Source organism: Erinaceus europaeus, chromosome 3, assembly GCF_950295315.1.
Source record: "Erinaceus europaeus chromosome 3, mEriEur2.1, whole genome shotgun sequence".
In the NCBI taxonomy this organism is placed as follows: Eukaryota; Metazoa; Chordata; class Mammalia; order Eulipotyphla; family Erinaceidae; genus Erinaceus; species Erinaceus europaeus.
This window is the reverse complement of record NC_080164.1, coordinates 53655975-53677310: the sequence shown is the minus strand read 5'-3', so window position 1 is coordinate 53677310 and position 21336 is coordinate 53655975. Positions and strand designations below refer to the sequence as shown.

At 41.2% G+C, this 21336-nt stretch overlaps 1 protein-coding gene across 1 annotated transcript in view; it reads right to left on the bottom strand.

Moving 5' to 3' along the window:
- Positions 1-7223: 7223 nt before the first annotated feature.
- The window catches only part of WDPCP (WD repeat containing planar cell polarity effector), a gene marked incomplete at its 5' end in the record, with an annotated part of 131281 nt that continues 117168 nt past the window's right edge, over positions 7224-21336 (bottom strand). The window contains 2 exons of the mRNA XM_060188428.1: positions 7224-7621; positions 9283-9445. Coding sequence (XP_060044411.1) covers positions 7585-7621; positions 9283-9445 — 200 coding nt within the window. The remainder of the gene's footprint in view (positions 7622-9282; positions 9446-21336) is intronic.

Below are 21336 nucleotides of genomic sequence, written 5' to 3'. Positions count from 1 at the left end.
AAGTGTCCCTTTTCCTCCACATCCTTTCCAGTGTTCATTATTGTCCTTTCTAATGTATGACAGTATGACATTCTCACAGGTGTAATGTGGTATCTTATTGTCTGGTGACAGTGACTTTGAATACTTTTTCATGTATTGGCACACTGGAGCTCTTCAGTGAATTTTCTGTCCATTTTCTATTTTTTTCTTTTAATGTTAAGTTCACTGAGCTCTTTATGTATTTTGTTATCAGTCCTTTATCTGATGTATGTTATATAAAGATTCTCTCCCTTACTGTAGGGTGTCTTTCTGTTAGGGTGATGGTATCCTTGGTTGTGCAGAATCTTTTCAGTTTGATGCAGTCACACTGATTTATTTTTGTTTTCTTTGCTATTGGGTTAAGTCTTTGAAGTTTTTTTTTTCTTTTTTTTTTTTTTTAATTTTTTATTTTATTTTTTTTATTTAAGAAAGGATTAATTAACAAAACCATAGGGTAGTAGGGGTACGACTCCACACAATTCCCACCGCCCAATCTCCATATCCCTCCCCCTCCCCCAATAGCTTTCCCATTCTCTATCCCTCTGGGAGCATGGACCCAGGGTCATTGTGGGTTGCAGAAGGTAGAAGGTCTGGCTTCTGTAATTGCTTCCCCGCTGAACATGGGCGTTGACTGGTCGGTTCATACTCCCAGTCTGCCTCTCTCTTTCCCTAGTAGGGTGGGTCTCTGGGGAAGCTGAGCTCCAGGACATATTGGTGGGGTCTTTAATCCAGGGAAGTCTGGCCGGCATCCTGATGACACCTGGAACCTGGTGACTGAAAAGAGAGTTAACATACAAAGCCAAACAAATTGTTGAGCAATCATGGACCCAAAGCTTGGAAAAGTGGAGAGGAAGTATTAGGGAGGTACTCACTGCAAACTCTAGTGTACTTCTGCTTTCTTACTTTGGTGCCATACTCCAAAATCAGTCAATTTCTGCTTTGCGTTTCTACTTCTTCTTCTTTTTTTTTTTTTTACATGCATAACATTCCCCAGATTCCCATTTAACAATACAACCCCCACTATTTCATTCATCATTTTTCATGGACCTGTATTCTCCCCACCCACCCACCTACCCCAGAGTCTTTTACTTTGGTGTAATACTCCAATTCCATTTCAGGTTCGACTTGTGTTTTCTTTTCTAATCTTGTTTTTCAACTTCGGCCTGAGAGTGAGATCATCCCGTATTCATCCTTCTGTTTCTGACTTATTTCACTCAACATGATTTTTTTTTTTTTGAAGCATAGATCATGAAGTGTCCTGCCAATGTTTTCTTCTATGTATTTTGTAATTTATGGCCTAATGTCCATGCCTTTGATCCACTTGGAGTTGACTTTTGTGTACAGTGATTTGTGGTGGTCTAATTTTATTCATTGGCACATTTCAATCCAATTTTCCCAAAACCACTTGTTGAAAAAGAGATTCTCCTTCCTTTATTTAATTGTTTGAGACTCCTTATCAAAAATCAGTTGTCTGGGACTGGGTGGTGGTGGACCTGGTTGAGTGCAGCACTTGTTACAGTGTGTAAGGATCTGGGTTTAAACCTCTGGTCTCCACCTGTGGGGGGGGAAGCTTCATAAGTAGTGAATCAATGATGCAGGTGTCTCTGTCTTTCACACTCTATCTCCACCTTCTCAATTTCTGGCTGTCTCTATCCAATAAATAAAAGATAATAAAAAAATTAAAGGTATCAGTTATCTAGCAATGTGGGGGTTTATTTCTGGGCTTTCAGATTTATTCATTGATCTGTATATTTTGGTTCTAGTATTAGGCAGATTTGATTACTTTTTTTTTCCCCCCTTTTGTTGCCCTTGTTGTAGCTTCTTTGTGGTTATTAGTATTGCCCTTGTTGACGCAATTCGTTGTTGGATAGGACAGAGAGAAATGGAGAGAGGAGGGGAAGACAGAGAAGGGGAGAGAAAGATAGACACCTGCAGACCTGCTTCACCGCCTGTGAAGCGACTCCCCTGCAGGTGGGGAGCCGGGGGCTCGAACCGGGATCCTTACGCCGCTCCCTGCACTTTGCGCCACATGCGCTTAACCCTCTGCGCCACTGCCTGACCCCCGCAGATTTGATTACTATAGCTCTGTAATACAGTTTGAGATCAGAAAGTGTGATGACTCCAGTCTTGATCTTTTTAGTGTTTTTTCTGTCTTTTTTGGGTGGCTGCTTTTACATTTGTTTAAATTATAATTTCATTGGGGGTCTTAATGGCTTACAGTACAGTTGTTGACCTGAAGGGGGTCACATCACAGGCAGTGAAGCAGGTCTGCAGGTGTCTTTCTATCCCCCTCTCTGTCTTCCCCTCCTCTCTTGATTTCTCTCTGTCCTATCTAATAGCCACAGCAATAGCTATGGCAACAATAATATTAACAATACTAACAAGGGCAACAAAATGGAAAAAATGGCCTCCAGGAGCAGTGGGTTCATAGTGCAGACATTGAGCCCCAGCAATAACCCTGGAGCATAAGAAAAAAAAGAAAAATTATTCATTGATCTGTATGTTTTGGTTCTAGTATTAGGCAGATTTGATTACTATAGCTCTGTAATACAGTTTGAGATCAGGAAGTGTGATAACTCCAGTCTTGATCTTTTTAGTGTTTTTTTTTTTATGTCTTTTTTGGGTGGCTGCTTTTACATTTGTTTAAATTATAATTTCATTGGGGGTCTTAATGGCTTACAGTACAGTTGTTGACACATCGGAATAAAACAGGATCCTTATGCCAGTCCTTGTGCTTTGAGCCAAGTGTGCTAAACCTGCTGCGCTACCACCTGGCCCCTGGGAATAATTTCTTAATTATCCATGATAGGTGTCTGCAAAACACTCTTCAGGCCCAACTTAAGACCATTTCCACCATTAGGCACCAGGACCCCAGCACCCTCTCCACCCTTCCCCTTCCTGTTCTTTCCCAAAGTTTGCTGCAATACACTTTACCCAGTCCAAGTTTCACTTTGTGTTTTTCTTTTCCTTGTTTCTTAGGTTCCATTTATAAATGAGGTCACTCAATATTTGTCCTCTTTTTAGCTTCTTTCACTTAACATGATTTCCTCAAGCTCCTTTCAAGATTAGATGAAAAGTATGACTTCATCAAGCTGAGTAGTATCCCACTGTGTAGATATAACTACAACATTTTTAGTCACTCATCTGTTGGCCATTTGGATTGCTTCCAAGTTTGGGCTATTACAAATTGTGCTGCTAGGAATATAGCATAGGTGTACATAAATCTCTTTGGATAGGTGTTTTTGATTTGTTTGGGTAAATGTCCAGGAGAGAAATTGCTTGTTATAGGATATGTTCATTTCTAGGGTTCTAAGGAACTTCTTCTAAATAGTTCTCCACAGAGATTGGAACAGTCTGAATCTCCATCAACCGTGCAGAAGAGTTTCTTTTTCCCCATATCTTTTCTCCAGCAGTTGTTGTTTGACATTCTCACAAGTATAAAGAGGTATCCCTTAATTTCTTGATCACTTTATCTTCTTTCATATAGTTCTTTTCTGTGATTATGAATTTATATGTCAATTTCCTTATTTCTGAGTTTGTTTAGACCTTCCATATTTATTCTCTATTCAGTGAACATCTCAGGAACCATAGCTGTGAAGTCTTTACCAGGAAGTACATAATATAATCTCTGCTGAATTTGGAGTTTTCTTTGAGCTGTTGTCTTGGCCCCCTCACTCCACAACTGGCAAATTATATTGTCTTCCCATTATGTTTGAATCTATGCAGAAGTAGCCAAAACAGTGGATGTTAAGGCCCTAACTAGAAGCCTGGCAGGCTGAAGGTGGGTGTGGTCTGGGCACAATCCAGACCCAGGCTGGAGCAGGCTGTGTAGGACAAAACCTGTTAACCAGTGTCTCTGTAGTGGTTTCTGGCAGCAAAGACACCAACCACAGTAGCAGAAATAGCTGGAGCTGGTAGCATTGTGAGTTTGGTGGCAGCAAGGAGCCAAATAGTGGGCTTTTTTTTTTTTTTTTTTTTTGACTTGGTTGTGGGTCCCTCTTATTCAAAAACAGTTATCAGTTGGTTTCTGCATTATATTTAAATCAGTTCATTTTATTATTTTTGTCACATGCTACCCCAAAATTAAAATTTTGTTTATTGATCTGTAAACAAGTAAAAAAATATAGTCAGTGAGAAGGAATGGACATTAAAAAATATGTAGGTTTGTTTTCTTGCTTTATTTTGATAGTTTCTGGGGTGGAAAATGGGTGAATAATAAAAGGCAAAGAGTAAGAGGCATCTTTTGGTAATTACGTGTAGGATGAAAGATTTAAGGAATTGCAAGACAAAAAGGTAAAAGATAGAGGTCATCTAAGTCCATTATAGAGAAGTAGAGGGTTTAAATCACACATCTTTTTCTTTCTTTCTTCCTTTTTTTTTTTTTCTGACAGCAGGGTTATTACTGGGTCTTGGTGTTAGCACTATGAATTTACTGTTCCTGGCAGCCATTTATTTCTAATTTTTACTAGATAGGACCAAGAGAAATTGAAAGAGAAAATAAAGATAGAGACCTAGACCTATTTCACTGGTTGTGAAGAGTCTCTCTGCAGGTGGAGATTGGGGGCTGGATAATATGTGCAATTAACTGGGTATGCCACAGTCTGGCCCCCAGTAGCCCATTTTCTTTCTTTGTTTCAAATATCTCAAGGCCAGGAAGATAATCATAGCATTGTTTCCATCAGTGTGGTAGAAACCTGGTTTGAACCTGGACCATGTGCACTATTCAAAACCTATAAGTAAAAATGTACATATATATTTATATGTATAAGTGATATGTGTTATATTTGATATAGTTGATATTATCCTCAAGAGAAAGTATATAAATTATAAGGGCCAAATCTGACCTAATGATTAGTTTTGTAGAGTAAGTTTAATTGTAACAGTCACTCTGGGTCATTTATATATTTGTCTGTAACTACTTTCATGCTACATTACAACAGCAGAATTAAGTAGCTGGTATAGAATTGGCCCACAAAGCTGCATATCTCAGTGGGTCTTTACACAGTTTTTTTTTTAAATTATTTATTTAAGAAAGGATTAATGAACAAAAACCTAAGGTAGGAGGGGTACTACTCCACACAATTCCCACCACCCAATCTCCATATCCCACCCCCTCCCATGATAGCTTTCCCATTCTCTAGCCCTCTGGGAGCATGGACCCAGGGTCGTTGAGGGTTGCAGAAGGTAGAAGGTCTGGCTTCTGTAATTGCTTCCCCGCTGAACATGGGCGTTGACTGGTCGGTCCATACTCCCAGTCTGCCTCTCTCTTTCCCTAGGAAGGTGTGTCTCTGGGGAAGCTGAGTTCCAGGACACATTGGTGGGGTCTTCAATCCAGGGAAGCCTGGCCAGCATCCTGGTGGCATCTGGAACCTGGTGATTGAAAAGAGAGTTAACATATGAAGCCAAGCAATTTGTTGAGCAATCATGGATCCCAAGCTTGGAATAGTGGAGAGGAAGTGTTAGGGAGGTACTCACTGCAAACTCTAGTGTACTTCTGCTTTCAGGTATATATTTTGCAGTAGTTTATGGATACATGTGAACATAAGCTCTCTCTCACAGAAACTGGTGTATATCTAGGTTTTGGGACTTTGTTAGAAAGTGAACTACCTGAGATGAAATTAGAGTGTACTATAAAAGGAAAGGTCTTACCTGAGTAATGAAGCTGAAGGGTTGTCATTCCACACGTGAAGTCTCTGGACACAGTCTGAGGTGAAGCATGTTGAGGTGGCAATCGTTGCATTGGTTAGGTTGTGATCGGCGGATGCAATATTATTTGGTTTGGATTGGGAGACGCATACGGGAAAGTGGGCCCTATCCAAGGGTTCCAGGACTGGGGGAAGTAGGGGCTCTATAGTGGAGATGTGAGCTTCCTGCTGTCTTAGGGTTCAAAAAGACAATCGATACTTATCATCACATTATTTGTTAATTGGGTTAACTTTGAAAAGTCCTTTTGTTATGGTTTGCTGTACAGTATCCAGTATCTTGTATATAGCTGTGCTATTGGATGCTTCTAATCTACTTGGTCTAGGCTTTTGAGAGAGTCCGCATATCAAATACACAGCCTATATATTAAAAAGATTCAGTTTGTGTTTTGAAAAACTTTGAGACATACAATTGATTTCCCCCCTCTCATATTAATTAACTACTGATTTATATGTCTACATTTTGCTAGGAGTGTACATAAACACCATTCCCACCACCAAAAGACTGTGACCCATCCCTCTCGCCCACTCCCACCCCCCACTGGCCCAGGAAGCTGCATGTCTACCCCTCACCACTGGATTTTTACTTTGGTGCCCTACTTACAATTTGATCAGGTCCTGCTTTTAGTTTCCCTTTCAGATCTTCTTAGTTAACTTCTGTTGATGAGTGGGATCATCCCATACTCATCTTTATCTTTCTGACTTAGTTCACTTAACATAATTCCTTCTAGCTCTGTCCAAGATGGGTCAGAGAAGGTGGGTTCATTGTTCATGATAGCTGCATAGTATTCCATTGTGTATCTATACCACAGCTTTCTCAGCCACTCATCTGTTGTTGGGCACCTGGGTTGCTTCCAGGTTTTAGCTATTATGAATTGTGCTGCTATGAACATAGGAGTACACACCTCTTTTTGGTTGGGTGTTATGGAGTCCTTGGGGTATAACCCCAGGAGAGGAATTACTGGATCATATGGAAGATCCATGTCTAGCCTTGTGAGAGTTTTCCAGACTGCTCTCCACTGAGGCTGTACCAATTTACATTCCCACCAGCAATGTAAAAGGGTTCCTCTGTCCCCACATCCTCTCCAGCATTTGTTGCTGTTGTCCTTTTTGATGTATGCCATTCTTACAGGAGTGAGGTGGTATCTTAGTGTTGTCTTAATTTGCATTTCTCTGACAATCAGTGACCTAGAGCAGTTTTTCATATGTTTGTTAGCCTTTTGGATCTCCTCTGAGGTGAATGTTTTGTTCATATCCTCTGCCCATTTTTGGATGGGGTCATTTACTTTTTTGGTGCTAAGTTTGCTGAGCTCTTTATATATTTTGGTGATTAGTTTCTTGTCTGATGTCTGGCATGTGAAGATCTTCTCCCATTCTGTGAGGGGTCTCTCTGTTTGTTTAATAGTTTCTTTGGATGTGCAGAAGCTTTTCAATTTGATGTAGTCCCATTGGTTTGTTTCTGCTTTAGTCTTCCTCTTTACACAGTTTTATCTCTACTTTAGAGTATTACTATGATCATAATTAACCTCATTAAAAGTAACATGTTGACTTTCATTAGTTTTTTAAAAATTTTTATTTATAAAATGGAAATACTAACAAGGCTGGGAAGGATAGGAAGGGTACAATTCCATACAATTCCCACCCCCAGAACTCTATATCCAATACTCCCTTGATAGCTGCCCTATTATCCTTCTGGGAGTATAGACCCAGGATCATTATGAGGTGCAGAAGGTGGAAGGTCTGCCTTCTGTAATTGCTTCCCCGCTGAACATGGCATTTGCAGGTTGATCCATACTCCCAGCCTGTCTCTCTCATTCCCTAGTGGGGCTCCAGGAAACATGGTGGGGTCGTCTGCCCAGGGAAGTCAGGTTGGTATCATGGTATCATCTGGAACCTGGTGGCTGAAAAAGAGTTAAGATATAATGCAGAACAAATTGTTTGTTGATTAATCATGAACATAAAGGCAACAATATTGCAGGTAAAGATTTGGGGTCTCCGTTTTAGAAAAAGCTAGTAGGTCTATTTTAAAATATATTCCAGGGGGCCTATGACTACTAGTTTTTGCCAGAGCCTTACAGCTAATATGCAGGTAGACCCACGTTATTGTCTGGGGAAATGGTGTCATAGTTGGAAAAAGGACTAGAAAGTTGGATCAGGGAAGAGAGTAGCTCCTAAATATGGGGAAAGTATATAAATATCGTTAACCTATATTCAGCATAGGAGCCTATGTAACCTCTGCATCCCTCTAGGTCTGAGCTCACATTCTGTGGTCATGACTAGGAACATTCCAGGCTGCACTAATTTCAGGACCCATCTTCCTCGGGTAGTACGTAGAGTATGTTGTACAACTTCCCGTCGGAGAGTGCAACATTCCCTACCATTGTTGATCCACATTAAGGACAAGGTACTATAGGGGCCCACAAAGGGGTCCATTATGTTGTTCTTGATGGAGATGACCAGTGACAGTGGTGAGAGGGAGCTGTTAGAGGTCTAGGCCCATCATGTCTGTGTGGGAATCCCAGGACTCCCTGACTATGGCCCTAGGTGTTGGAGTGGCCGGATTGTGACTAAAGAGTCATCATTAAAATATGCTGATCTCTTGCTCTTATTCAGCTTTTGACTTTATATTTTCTATTTATTTTCACATTAATGTGATAAGATAGTTTTTTTCTTTTTCTTTTCTTTTCTTTTTTTTTTTTTTTGCCTCCAAGGTTATTGCTGCTGCTCAGGGTAGGGGGAGAGAAAGACACCTACAGTTATGCTTCACTGCTTGCGAAGTGATCGCCTTACAGATGGGGAGTCAGGGGTTTGAACTGGGATCACTGAGCCAGTCCTTGTGCTTCACACTATGTGCACTTAACCTGGTGTGTTAATTCTTGGCCCCCGAATGGAGATATTTATTATTTTAAATTTATTTACTCCTTTTTGTTGCCCTTGTTGTTTTCTTATTGTTGTTGTAGTTATTATTGTTGTTATCGTCATTGTTGGATAAGACAGAGAGAAATGGAGAGAGGAGAGGAAGACAGGGGGAGAGAAAGACAGACACCTGCAGACCTGCTTTCCCGCCTGTGAAGCGACTCCCCTGCAGGTGGGGAGCCAGGGGCTCAAACCAGGATCTTTATGCAGGTTCTTGCGCTTCATGCCATGTGCGCTTAACCCACTGCACTACCGCCTGACTCCTATGGAGATATTTTTGTTTCAGATTTAAGGAATTAATGTCAGCTTATATAAAGTATGATCATACACATAATTATTCAAAATATACTCTAAAAATTAGTAGTATTCATTTCAGGTCATCTGATAATCTTATAGTTTAATATAGTGTATAAAAAATTCAGTGTTACAGTAATTTCATTTTGGCCTGGATTAATATACATCCTTATGATGCTATTAAATTCTGCCTCCATTGGCTCGGTTCTTATATAACCAAACAACTGCAAAGTCTGAAAACTGAAAATTGTTTTCTTGACATTTTGAAATATTATGACTTGTTTACATTTCAACTGAGAATATAAAAAATGATACAACTGAATGAGCAATTGTCTCAGTTCACTGTATATACCTGTTAGAAGAGATATTAAGTGTTCTTTGTTGAATAGCATGACTATGCATTGAACCAAAGGGAGGAATGTTATCGGGAATTGTGTCTTCACCTTGAGGGACTAATGACAAATCAACAAAAGCTTCATTTAATATGTCTCCTCTGTTCAAAGGCCCCAAGAGTTCTGTAGAAAAAGAATTATGATATGAGTCAAGTACAAGTAAAACTTTTGCTAACATCTTCATACTTACTATTACAGGAAAAATTTGACATGTTGTAAGAACTTCCTGTGTCAATTTATTTTGTACATACAGTACATAAAGAAAAATCAAAGTATTTTATGACTTCTGCCATTCTTACTCTTAGATCACCCAGAGAAGACTGATAATTAAATAATGAATGTATCTGAGTTTAGATTTTAAAATTCATTTATATTGGATGGGGAGCTAGCATAGTGGTTATGTAAAAGACTTTTCATGCTTATGACTCTGCAGTTCCAGGTTCAGTCCCTTGTACCAACATAATCCAGAGCTGAGTAGTGCTCTGGTTAAAAAACAAAACAAAACATATAAATTGCACATATATAGTGTTTGTTGTTATTATTGGAGAGAGAGAGACAGACAGGCAAACAGACACCATAGCTGCAAAGCTTGGGTGCTGGGCTCGAACCTAGGTTGCATTCATGGCAAAGCAGCACACTATTCAAAAGTGAGTTATTTGCCAGCCCAATGTTTTTAAATTATCATTTTATTAACCAGATATTCTTTTTTGCTATTTTAAACCCATTGCTGGATTTTTTTTTTAAAGACAGGGAGAGCGGGAGAGAGAATGAAAGACACCACAGTACTGAAGCTTCCTTCAGTGAGGTAGGGGCTGGGTTTGAATATGGGTTTCATATACGGCATCTATTGAGGTAAGCTATCTCACTAGCCTATCATTAGAATATTTTATTGGAAAATTTAAAAAAGTGATTTATTTTTTTATAGGACAGTGAGAAACTGAGAAGGAGAGAGACATATACAGCATAGCTTCATTGTTGGCTAGAGAAGCTTTCCCCCTTCAGATGTGGACTGCGGGCTTGAACCCAGGTCCTTACACATTATAATCTGTATACTCAACCAGGTGAGGCATTATCCAGCCCTGTAAGAAGTGACTTTTACATTCATGTGTAGTGTACAATCTGAAAACTAAAAAAGAAAAATAGCATAAATAGTCTTACATTAGTGAATGACAAAGGCAGAATTTTGTTGGCAAAGGAATATAGGAATGGGAGAATTTTCAGTCCTAGTGAGTTTTTAAATCTTTACTCATGATTTAATAATGTTTTACAAGATGGTAAAATTATAGGGTATATTTCCACATTATACCTACCACCAATTCTTCCCCTAGCCATCTACTTTGGACTGAGACTTGTATCGGACTTGCTGGCATACCCTATAGACATTTTACACAATTTTGAAGCAGCTTATTTCCCTTCACGCTCCTCCTCTGACCCCGCCCCCTTCCGCCCCAGTTTCAGCTCCGCCTGAGGCTTCTGCGTCCCTGCCCCTGCCCCAGGCCCCTGCCACCCCGGTTTCAGCTCTGCCTGCAGCTTCCGTGTTCCTGACCCCGCCTCCGGCCCCTGCTGCCCCGATTTCAGCTCCGCCTGAGGCTTCTGCGTCCCTGACCCCGCTCCAGGCCCCTGCCACCCCGGTTTCAGCTCCGCCTGCAGCTTCCGTGTTCCTGACCCCGCCCCAGGCCCCTGCAGCCTCGGTTTCAGCTCTGCCTGAGGTTTCTGCGACCCTGAACCCCCCCCCCCGCCCCTGCCGCCCTGGTTTCAGCTCCGCCTGCAGCTTCTGCGTTCCTGACCCTGCCCCCGGCCCCTGCCGCCGTGGTTTCAGCTCTGCCTGAGGCTTCCTCGTCCCTGACCCTGCTCCCTGCTGATACGTCACCACTGAGATATGAGAGCTAAAGGATATTTTTTCAGCATTTAAGGATTTTAAACCATGTGCAGTCCACCCCGGGAGCTCCATCCCCGTAGATATGCATTTAGTCTCCCCTGCAGCCACTACAGCAGTTTCTACGGCACTTTCCACTTCTGTAGCTCCCTCTCCCGCGCCATTGGACCAAATCCACACATTCCCGGTAAACTTGGCCCCTTCTAAACAAAACCCTCAGCCATGGCAGCCATATTCCTCTGAAGACCTTAGAACACTCAGACAAGTGGTCAGGGAGGATGGAATGCATTCTCCATGGACCAAGTCCGTCTTGAGGAGTTTTTACCAGCATCTAAATACACCACAAGACTGGAAAGATCTGGCTCGTGCTACACTCCCAGACCCACTCTATCTTCAGTGGCAGGCATGCTTCCGCGATGAGTGCTCTAGACAATCGCAGGAAAATAGTAACAAACAGGTAGAATGGAATTCTGATGCTTTGTTTGGAGCAGGAGCTTATGAATCTGGAGCTCAGCAGGCAGAAGCAAGGTTTCCAACCGGTTATTTTGAACAGGTACGCATCTGTGCAACACAAGCATGGGAAAGGGTGACCACACCTGATGTAGATCCGTCAGCTCCCATTAACTCTTTTCACCAAGGCTCTGATGAATCATTGGCGAGCTTCATCTCAATGGTGAAGAGAAGCTTAGAGAGAAAGGTTTATAATCCTGACGTCCGCACACTACTCCTGCGCTCTATTGTCTGGGAAGGCATGACACCACAATTCCGTCAGGTATGCCTTAATCTTTAACACCTACACCCAGATAATTGGATAATTGCCAGATGTAAATCAGGCAATTATGGGGCACCCGCTACGACGCAGGTCTATGCAGTTGCCCCACATAAGCAAAACGGGGCCTGCTTTCAGTGCGGTCGCCAAGGACATTGGCGTAACCAATGTCCTGATAAGTTGCGACCACGCCTCCAGTCAGGGAAACCACACCTCCAGCCAGAGCAACCCCGCTTTCAGTCAGGGAGCCAGAGACCACGTACTGTTTGTCCAAAATGTCGTAAGGGGTTTCATTGGAAGAGAGATTGTTGGTCCCAATTTCATAAAGATGGTTCGCCCCTGAATGGTACAAATTTGGGGCCTGAGATTTTGTGGACCACTCCTGTTTTAGAACGGGGTCACCCTTCTATGACAGTAAAGATTGGCAATATTCCTTTTAAATTTTTGATTGACACGGGGGCAGAAAAGACAATTTTAAGGCAAGAAGAGGTTCCCCAAGATTGGGAACTTATCCCTGGACCCAGTTTACATGGAATAGGAGGGATGACCAGAGCATTTTGCACACGAGACTCGCTCATGTGGGAAGATCCAGAAGGTTCTACTGGACACTTCCGCCCTTTGGTAGCTAATATTAGCACCAACTTACTGGGCAGGGATCTTCTGGAATGTCTTGATGTTAGGATATCCACAGATGCCTCTGCAGAGCGTAAAACTTGTTCCCGCGATACCAGGCCTATTCAGCACCCCCAATACTAAATGCCACTGTTCGTAGCCAAACACCCTGCTTAAGCTGGCTTTCTAATGAGCCTGTTTGGGTGGAACAGTGGCCTTTACCTAGGGATAAGCTAAAAATTTTAAAAGAGCTCGTCCGAGAGCAGTTGTCCTTGGGACACATTTGTCATTCTCGAAGCCCATGGAATACTCCTGTCTTTGTGATTAAAAAGCGCTCGGGAAAATGGCGCCTCCTTCAAGATCTCCGTGCAGTAAATAAAACCATGCAGGTCTGGGGCTCCCCCCAAAGGGGTTTGCCTCTTGCTTCTGCAATTCCCACGGGAATTCCAATCATAGCTATTGATATACAAGATTGTTTTTTCTCTATCCCCTTGCATCCGCGAGATTGTAAACGTTTTGCCTTCTCTGTTCCATCTATTAATAACACCAGCCCTGCTGATAGATTTGAATGGGTGGTGCTGCCCCAGGGTATGGCCAGTAGTCCTACTATTTGTCAGGAGGCTGTTAAATCTGCTCTTGCCCCATATATACATAAGGGCCTTAATATTTTTCATTATACAGATGATATTTTAATATGGGGAAAATCAGATACAGATCTCTATGCCTTACGTGATTTTCTCATTCCTGCATTAAAGAAAAGCGGCCTTAATGTAGCCCCTGAGAAGATACAGCTAATCCCTCCAATATCCTTCCTAGGTTCAGAGATTTCTCTAACGCAAATTCGTCCCTTATAACCTAATGTTACCTTCCCTTCTAACCTTACTCTTGCTTCTTTACAAAGTTTTCTAGGAAATTTAAATTGGCTTAGGCAGTATCTCTATCTGCCCACAAGCTGCCTCCAACCACTGTTTGACCTGTTGAAAGGAAACAAACAGCCCTCTTCAAAACGTAAGTTAACTCCTGAGGCCTCCTTGGCACTGGAAAGGGTTAACCAGGCCCTCCAGGACATGCACCTTGTTCGATTCTCCCCCTCCTCTCTGGTAAACCTTCTAATCTTCAGCTCCACCCCCACAGTAGTAGGTGGCAAGACCATGGGGTTCTCGAATGGCTTCACACGCCAGTAGGAGGAGCTCCAAGACTCCTCACTGAGATAGACGCGTTAGCATTCATGGTTCGCCAAGGGAGAAATAGGTCTGTGCAGGTCTTAGGGAAAGAATCGGATTTAATCATTCTGCCCTTTTCTCTCACAGATACAGAGTGGCTTATACGCCATCATTCCTGCTTTGCCATAAGCTTTGTGGTGTTTCCAGGACAAATAGATAACCATTTTCCTTCCAATAAATTGATAGCTTCTTTACCTCTTCTGCCTCTACTAGCACCTAAACTTTTCTCTCGGGATCCCATTCCCTCTGCTCCTACAATCTTTACTGATGGCGGAAAAAGGGGAGCTGCTGCCCTTATATATTACCCAGACAAACAATCTCCTAAACCTCTCTTTACTGAGCTTCCTGATAATTCCCCTCAGTACAAAGAACTTTATGCTGTTTTCCTTGCACTAAAAGCTGTACCAGAATCCTTCAACCTTTTTTCTGACAGTGTGTATACTGTTAACTTACTTCCATGGCTTGCTCGTTCTTATGTGAAAATTGATGACAACCCACATTCCCCTCTCTTCATTCAAATCCCCTCTATGCTCTGTTCTCGAACCCAACCACTGTATATTCAACACCTTCGTTCCCACAGCCCTCTTCCTGGTTCCCTGTCCGAAGGGAATGCCGCAGTTGACCGTCTTGCCTCCATTGGAACTTTCCCAGTCTCTGTCTCTGATCCTGCTAATTTTCATTCTCTAACCCATGTTAATCTTAAAGGCCTTCGAGCTCGATTCCCTGATGTTCCTGTACCACAGTTAAAACATATCCTCACTACATGCTCTTCTTGTGTAAGTCTCATAAAGACACCTGTTATCCAGACCCTTGGGGTTAACCCCCGAGGTTTAAAAGCTAATGCTATTTGGCAAATTGATGTCACCCACATACCAAACTTTGGCAAACAAAAATATGTGTTTGTCTCAATTGATACCTTTTCTAAATTTATGTGGGCTACAGCTCAGACAGGAGAAAGTGCTAAAAAGCTTGTAAGCCATATGCTCTCTTGTTTTGCCGTTATGGGGGTCCCATTATTTTTGAAAACAGACAATGCACCTATGTTTACAAGCAAACAATTTAAAGATTTTTGTTCCCTCTGGAATATTACTCATACCACGGGCATTCCCTACAATCCACAGGGACAAGGCATTGTCGAGAGGGCCCATCAAACTCTGAAGGCTCAACTAAATAAAGATAAAGGAGGAACATATCCCCCCAATATCCAGCTAGCAAAAGCCTTAACTACGTTAAATCTCTTTAATATTTACAATAACTCGACCTTACCCCCTATTATTCTTCACTGGCAAATACCATCTACCCTCCCATCTATTAAGGTCAAATGGAGAGACCCACTCGATAAAATTTGGAAAGGGCTTGACCCATTATTGACCATGGGAAGGGGTTTCGCATGCATTTTCCCTCAAAATTTCTCTAAACCTGTCTGGGTTCCTGCCCGCCATGTCCAACAATACCCGCAGGATGGCGCTGTTATTCCCGAAGAACAAGAAATACTACAAGAGGACCAGATGCAGGATACATCCCAGGACCCGTAATACGACATGGCAGAACCTACAAAATCTGGCTCACAGAGACCTCTCTCCTACCCTTTCCCTGTATATCTTATAACTGGCCAGTTGTTTTTGTGAGTGAGTGTGTTGAATGACAAAAAAACTTTTTTTTTTTGCATGACCCATCTGCTTGAAGTACTCTAAAAGGTAATTGGCTTTATATAAAAATGCTGGACGCAGCCAAAGTTTCTGGAGACGTCCAGAAACATTCCAAAATTTTTTTCTTTCTCCCTCTTTTGAATTTTATATATAGTTTTGGTATATATGTAAGTGTTTAGTCTTAAACTGTGTGACTAATGACAGATTTACATTTGTTTTTAAATAATGTGTTTTTATAACAAAAGTTCTTTTTCCTCCAGTTTGTTATAACTAAATGTTTATGGGTATGTCTCAAGTTTGGTAACACTAACTTAACGGTCAAAAGTGTAACCCTACAGCTACACTTTTACCAGACAAGGTAAAAATTAATTTGTTAAGGTAACTTACTATTTAGGTAAAAGTCTAAATGTTCAACGTGACTATTCATTCCCAAAACTAAACTATATAAATTTTATATACAGGACACCTTTGAAGGGCCCCCAAAGGTGCCCTGTAAACTATCTTGTGGAAATTAATCCACAACAGATCTGGCATCAATCTGGCACTGTAAACGTTAAAATCATTGTCACGAATATGCGTTAACTCTCTAAGCAATCTGAGTCTGTTTAAAATACATATTTTAGCTAAAATTGGTCTCAAGATCCTGCGGTAGAGGCTGCTACAGGAGGTCACATTAGATGACCTTTAAATAAAATCATAAAGAGATTCTAAACAAATTATAATCATCGAGGTATCAACTATAACAAACCTATAACTTGTTACAAGTTCAAATTAACCACGAGAAGCAGATTGTGTTTCTTTTACAGGAATCCTGGAAAAACCATCTGAACCCCTGCACACCCTGACGTCACCCACTAGATGGCACGACTACCGTGGCACACCCCCCGAAACCCTAGATGTCACTCAACGCGATCTGAAGAACCTAATACACAGACTCCAAGGACAGAACTTTCTTCATGCCTGGTTACCGTTCCTGCTTCTGACCTGCTTGTCACGTGTTGGCAGTTCCAGCTGGCTATCTACAGAAAAGCAACATTCCAGCGGCTGACCTCCCTCATGCAGCGTTGCATCCCCTGCCAATTCTTCCCCTAGACATCTACTTCGGACTGAGACTTGTATCGGACTTTCTGACATACCCTATATACATTTTACACAATTTTGAAGCAGCTTATTTCCCTTCACGCTGCTGGTTTTTCATAGACTGATCCTGAGTAATTCATAGACTTTACAGACTGTTGCCTTGAGGACTATACAATGCCAAATAGCCCCTCTGTTTGGTGGGTCATGCCTCCCGCCTCCCCCTCATTATGTACCCTTGCCCCTTTCCCCACCCAAGCCCGGAATGTTCCTTTACACACCAATCCTTCCCTTCACACCACACTGGCTTTTACTACTCCCCTACTTGTCCCTTCCTATTTTGTTATATCATTTAGGCTTATGCCCAAAAGGTTTCTGCCCCATGATAGTCTTTTACAGACTTTGTACATCTTATGCAATTACTAGATAGAAAGATAGAAAAGATGTAGAGATATTGTGAAGAGATGGTTGAGCAGGCTGCGCTTAAACCTATGAGATGAGTCTCTCCAGGTAAGTCTCTCTCTCTAAAGAGGGGTTGAGCACAGGACGACGCATAAATCTCACAAGGTTCGCAGCCATTTAAGCCTTCCCTCCTCCACAGAAAGTCCTACATCTTCCCACCTGAGCATGACATTCCTCTAAAACATTTAAGCCTGCTCCATTCCATTTTTCTTTACTGTGTCCATTTAGATATAAAGGGATAGGAGGAGATGTTGCTGAGGAGTTATTCTGATGCAGTCTCCGCCCCCAGGTTTTACTACGCCCTGCGAAATCCTAGCAGTGCCCCCTTCAACCAATCCTGGCCCTACACGTCACCCCTGGTTGTTGCCCTATAAAAAGCCCCCTCAACCCCCCCCTCTCTCTGGGCTCTCAGCTCTCCCTCTCTGAGGTCTCTCTCCTTGCTCTCCCCCCGTGGTCAGGTAGTGGGGACGGCCACTGCCGGCTGGCTCCATGTGGTCTGAACCAAACCCCCCCCATCCTATAATAAAGATTTGTGTACCCCTTTGCTCTGGACGTCCGCTCTCTTCTCCGCGGTGCAGCCCGACACCAGACCGCCACAACAACAACTTTCTTTTCTAAAGTATGGCATTCTGTTTTTAAAAATATTTATTTATTTATTTCCTTTTTGTTGCCCTTGGTGTTATTATTACTGTTGATGTCGTCATTGTTGGATAGGACAGAGAGAAATGGAGAGCGGAAGGGCAGACAGAGAGGGGGAAAGAAAGACAGATACCTGCAGACCTGCTTCACTGCCTGTGAAGCGACTTCTCTGCAGGTGGGGAGCTAGGAGCTCAAACCAGGATTCTCATGCCAATCTTTGCGCTTTGCGCCATGTGCGCTTAACTTGCTGCGCTACCTCCCGACTCCCAAAGTATGGCATTCTTACAGATATTGAGTGGTATCTCATTGTCTTTGTTTTGCATTTCTGATGGTTTTTCTTTACTTTGCCACCAGGGTTATCACTAGGACTTGGTGTCAACACTACAAATCTACTGCTCCTGGTTGCCTTTCCTTTTTTCCTTTACTTTTCCTTTCTATTATACTTGAAAGAACAGAGAGAAAATTGAGAGGGGAGGGGAAAGGGAGATAGAAACATAGACACCTGCAAACTTGTTTCACCACTCGTGAAGCAGGGTCTCAAACCCTGATCCTTGCACATGGTAAAATGTTAGCTTAACCAGGTGTGCCACCTCCCAGATCCCCATTTCTCTGATAAACAGCAACTTTGAATACTTTCTCATTTGTCTTCAACTCCCTATTCTATCCCCCTTTACAGTCTTTGGTTCTGCTAAAATTAATCATAGCTAATCCAAGTTTCACCCTGTGTTTTCCCTTTCTCTCTGTTTCCCCAAGTTCCACATATAAGTGATGCCATCCTGTATTCATCCTTCTCTTTCTGGCTTATCTCACTTAACATATTTTTTTTCAAGTTCACAGGGGTGCATTTTCATATCTCCCCAAGGTAGATATTAGCATTCCTCACCCATCACTAAATTGTCCCCCTCTTATCATAGGGCACAAAATGTTTTTAACTTCTAGTCCATGGACTAATTTCACCATATAGATGTTTGGCCTACAGTATCTGTAATTTAATTTGAATAGCTTATGAACATTTAAAATTTGAGTAATTTAATATAAAACTCTGGAGTTTGGGGACCAAAGAGATTCTCTCACTAGGTAGGGTTCCTTCATTAACATGTGCACAAACCACATGACAGGAGCAGTGACAATGGAGGAAGAAGCTATGTCATTGATGTCTCTTTCTCTTTTCCTTCTTTCCTCCCTCACCCATCTCTCTAATGAAAAATGTGATCCATAGAAGTGAAAATGAGGCCCCAGCTAATAAAAAAAAATCCATACTTTTAAAAATCAGAAATTTGACAACTTTTACCTACTATTACAAGAACAGTAATCTGCTGGGTTGGAATTGCACAATTCAGTAAGGATAGGTACACTTTATTTCCTCAAGGTCCTCATCAAACCCTGTTATTTCTATAGCATTGGTACCAAGTACCTACTCCATTTAACACTAGACTTAACATTTTTATAGGTATTCATGCTTACACTAGAACTGGGACTGGGTCATCAAACAGTCATTATACCAAATACAACCCCCAGCCAGTTTTATATAGCCCATGATAGAAGAATTTTAAAAAATATTTTTAAATGGTTGAACAAATGAAAGGGATAATAATATATCAAGACATTTGAAAATTATGTGAAGTTTAAATTTGTGTTCAAATAAAACTTTATCAGAGCATAGTCATGTTTGGTTGTTATATATTGTCTATGGCTCCTTTTATACTTCCATACCAGAGTTGAGTAATTGAAGTAGAGCTTATATGACCTATAAAACCTAAAAAATTTTACTCTGTGGAGTAAAATAAATAAATAAAAGTTTGATGAGCACTGCTCTTGAACAAAAGTTTAATGCCCTCATTAATTTTCATATTTTTTCTTAGTATCTTACAGAATTGTTTCACATAGGAGGAAAACAGTAGTGGAAAAATTCAAGGACTAAAGTTCTCTGAATCTTTAAAATGTGGTACAGGACCTCATGCATGCATTATCCTACCATTCTAATGCCACCTTTTAAAATACTAGATGGGAGAGTGAGAGGATTCAGAAAGAGATAGGGTGAGAGATACCACTGCACTGTTCCCACCATCCACTGCATGGTTAGAACCCAGGGTCTCATGCATGGTAATACCTGTGTTCTGTGAAATATCTTTAAGGCCCTAATATCCTTTAACTACATGTGATAATGATCACGTCATTTTCTTTCTCAGATCTTATATGTCCTCAATTAAATAAAAGTGCCACATTTGATCATCTCTAAAATTCTTTCTTTGAAGCCTAGAAGTAGACAGAAAAATCAAAGAAGGTAAAAGATAAAGTAGGTAAATTAAAATGTAAATGACAAAGACTATAGAATGATTGGGAAACTCTTGGTAGCTAAGTATGGAAGACAGAATAATTGTTGACTTTATTGAAGGTGGTCTTTTACACACATCTCTAATTTAATTCTCATGACTATGAAGGTAGGTATCATTCTATTTGTAGATATATAAACTGACAGTTTAAAAGGAAAACTCATTTGCTCTAATATTAAGTAACAAAAAAAATTGAGGTTCATATCTGGAATGTCTGGTTCCAAAGTCAGTGCTGTAACATTTCAACAAAACGCCTAAGTCAAAAGAAGAAAAGTGAGCTAAGAAAATTTATTGCTGTTACACATTTCTCTTAAACAAATGGCACTATTTCCCTGTTGATGTTACACATTATTCTTCAGATCTATTCTGTTGGTTTTGTACCTTCAAAAGAGGTATCCTTACTAGTCTAAATATCTCCAAAGGATTTTCAGGGTAAAACACATTTTAAGATGTGCAATCACATGGAAGAACGAAACTCTTTTATAATATTGTTTGTTAAAGTGACAGCTCTACTTAACAGAAGCCATTAAAATATTTACAAAGTAGCAGCTGCTCTTGTTAAAAAAAATACAGCTTTTTGGAGGCATAAAAACAAACAAGTTGATAAGTACAAGATAAGCCAGTTGACGGTTTCTCTGTGTACATTGCACAATATATAGAAAATTCTGATATTTACAGAGCAATTATAAAGCATTTTAAGTTAAAAGAACGCAGATCCAGTAAGAACTATTTACAAGAATTCTTCATACTGATACTTAAACAATTTTGGAAGCCCCCCCAAAATACATGTTGGGTTTTTAATGTTTCTTTTTAAAAATGTTTTGTCCTTAGAAGACAGTTGTGTGTATATACATATATGTACATACAAACATGTACATCCTTATTGAACTCAACTGAATTCACTTTAAATTTTTTTTAATTATTAAAAAAATTATATGTATTTATTTTCCCTTTTGTTGCCCTTGTTTTTTATTGTTGGTGTAGTCATTATTGTTGTTGCTATTGATGTCATCATTGTTAGGACAGAGAGAAATGGAGAGAGGAGGGGAAGACGGGGGAGAGAAAGACACCTGCAGACCTACTTCACCGCTTGTGAAATGACTCCCTTGCAGGTGAGGAGCCAGGGGCTCAAACCAGGATCCTTATGGTGGTCCTTGCATTTCGCTCCACGTGTGTGTAATCTGCTGCACTACCGCCTGACTCCCAGTTATTTTTATTTATTGGATAGAGAGAGCCAGAAATTGAGAGGAGGGGGACAGAAAGAAATACCTGCAGCCCTGCTTCACCACTTGTGAAGCTTTCCACCTGCAGGTGGGGACCAGGGGCTTGAACCAGGATCCTTACGCCAGTGCCTGCGCTTTGCGCCACGTGCGC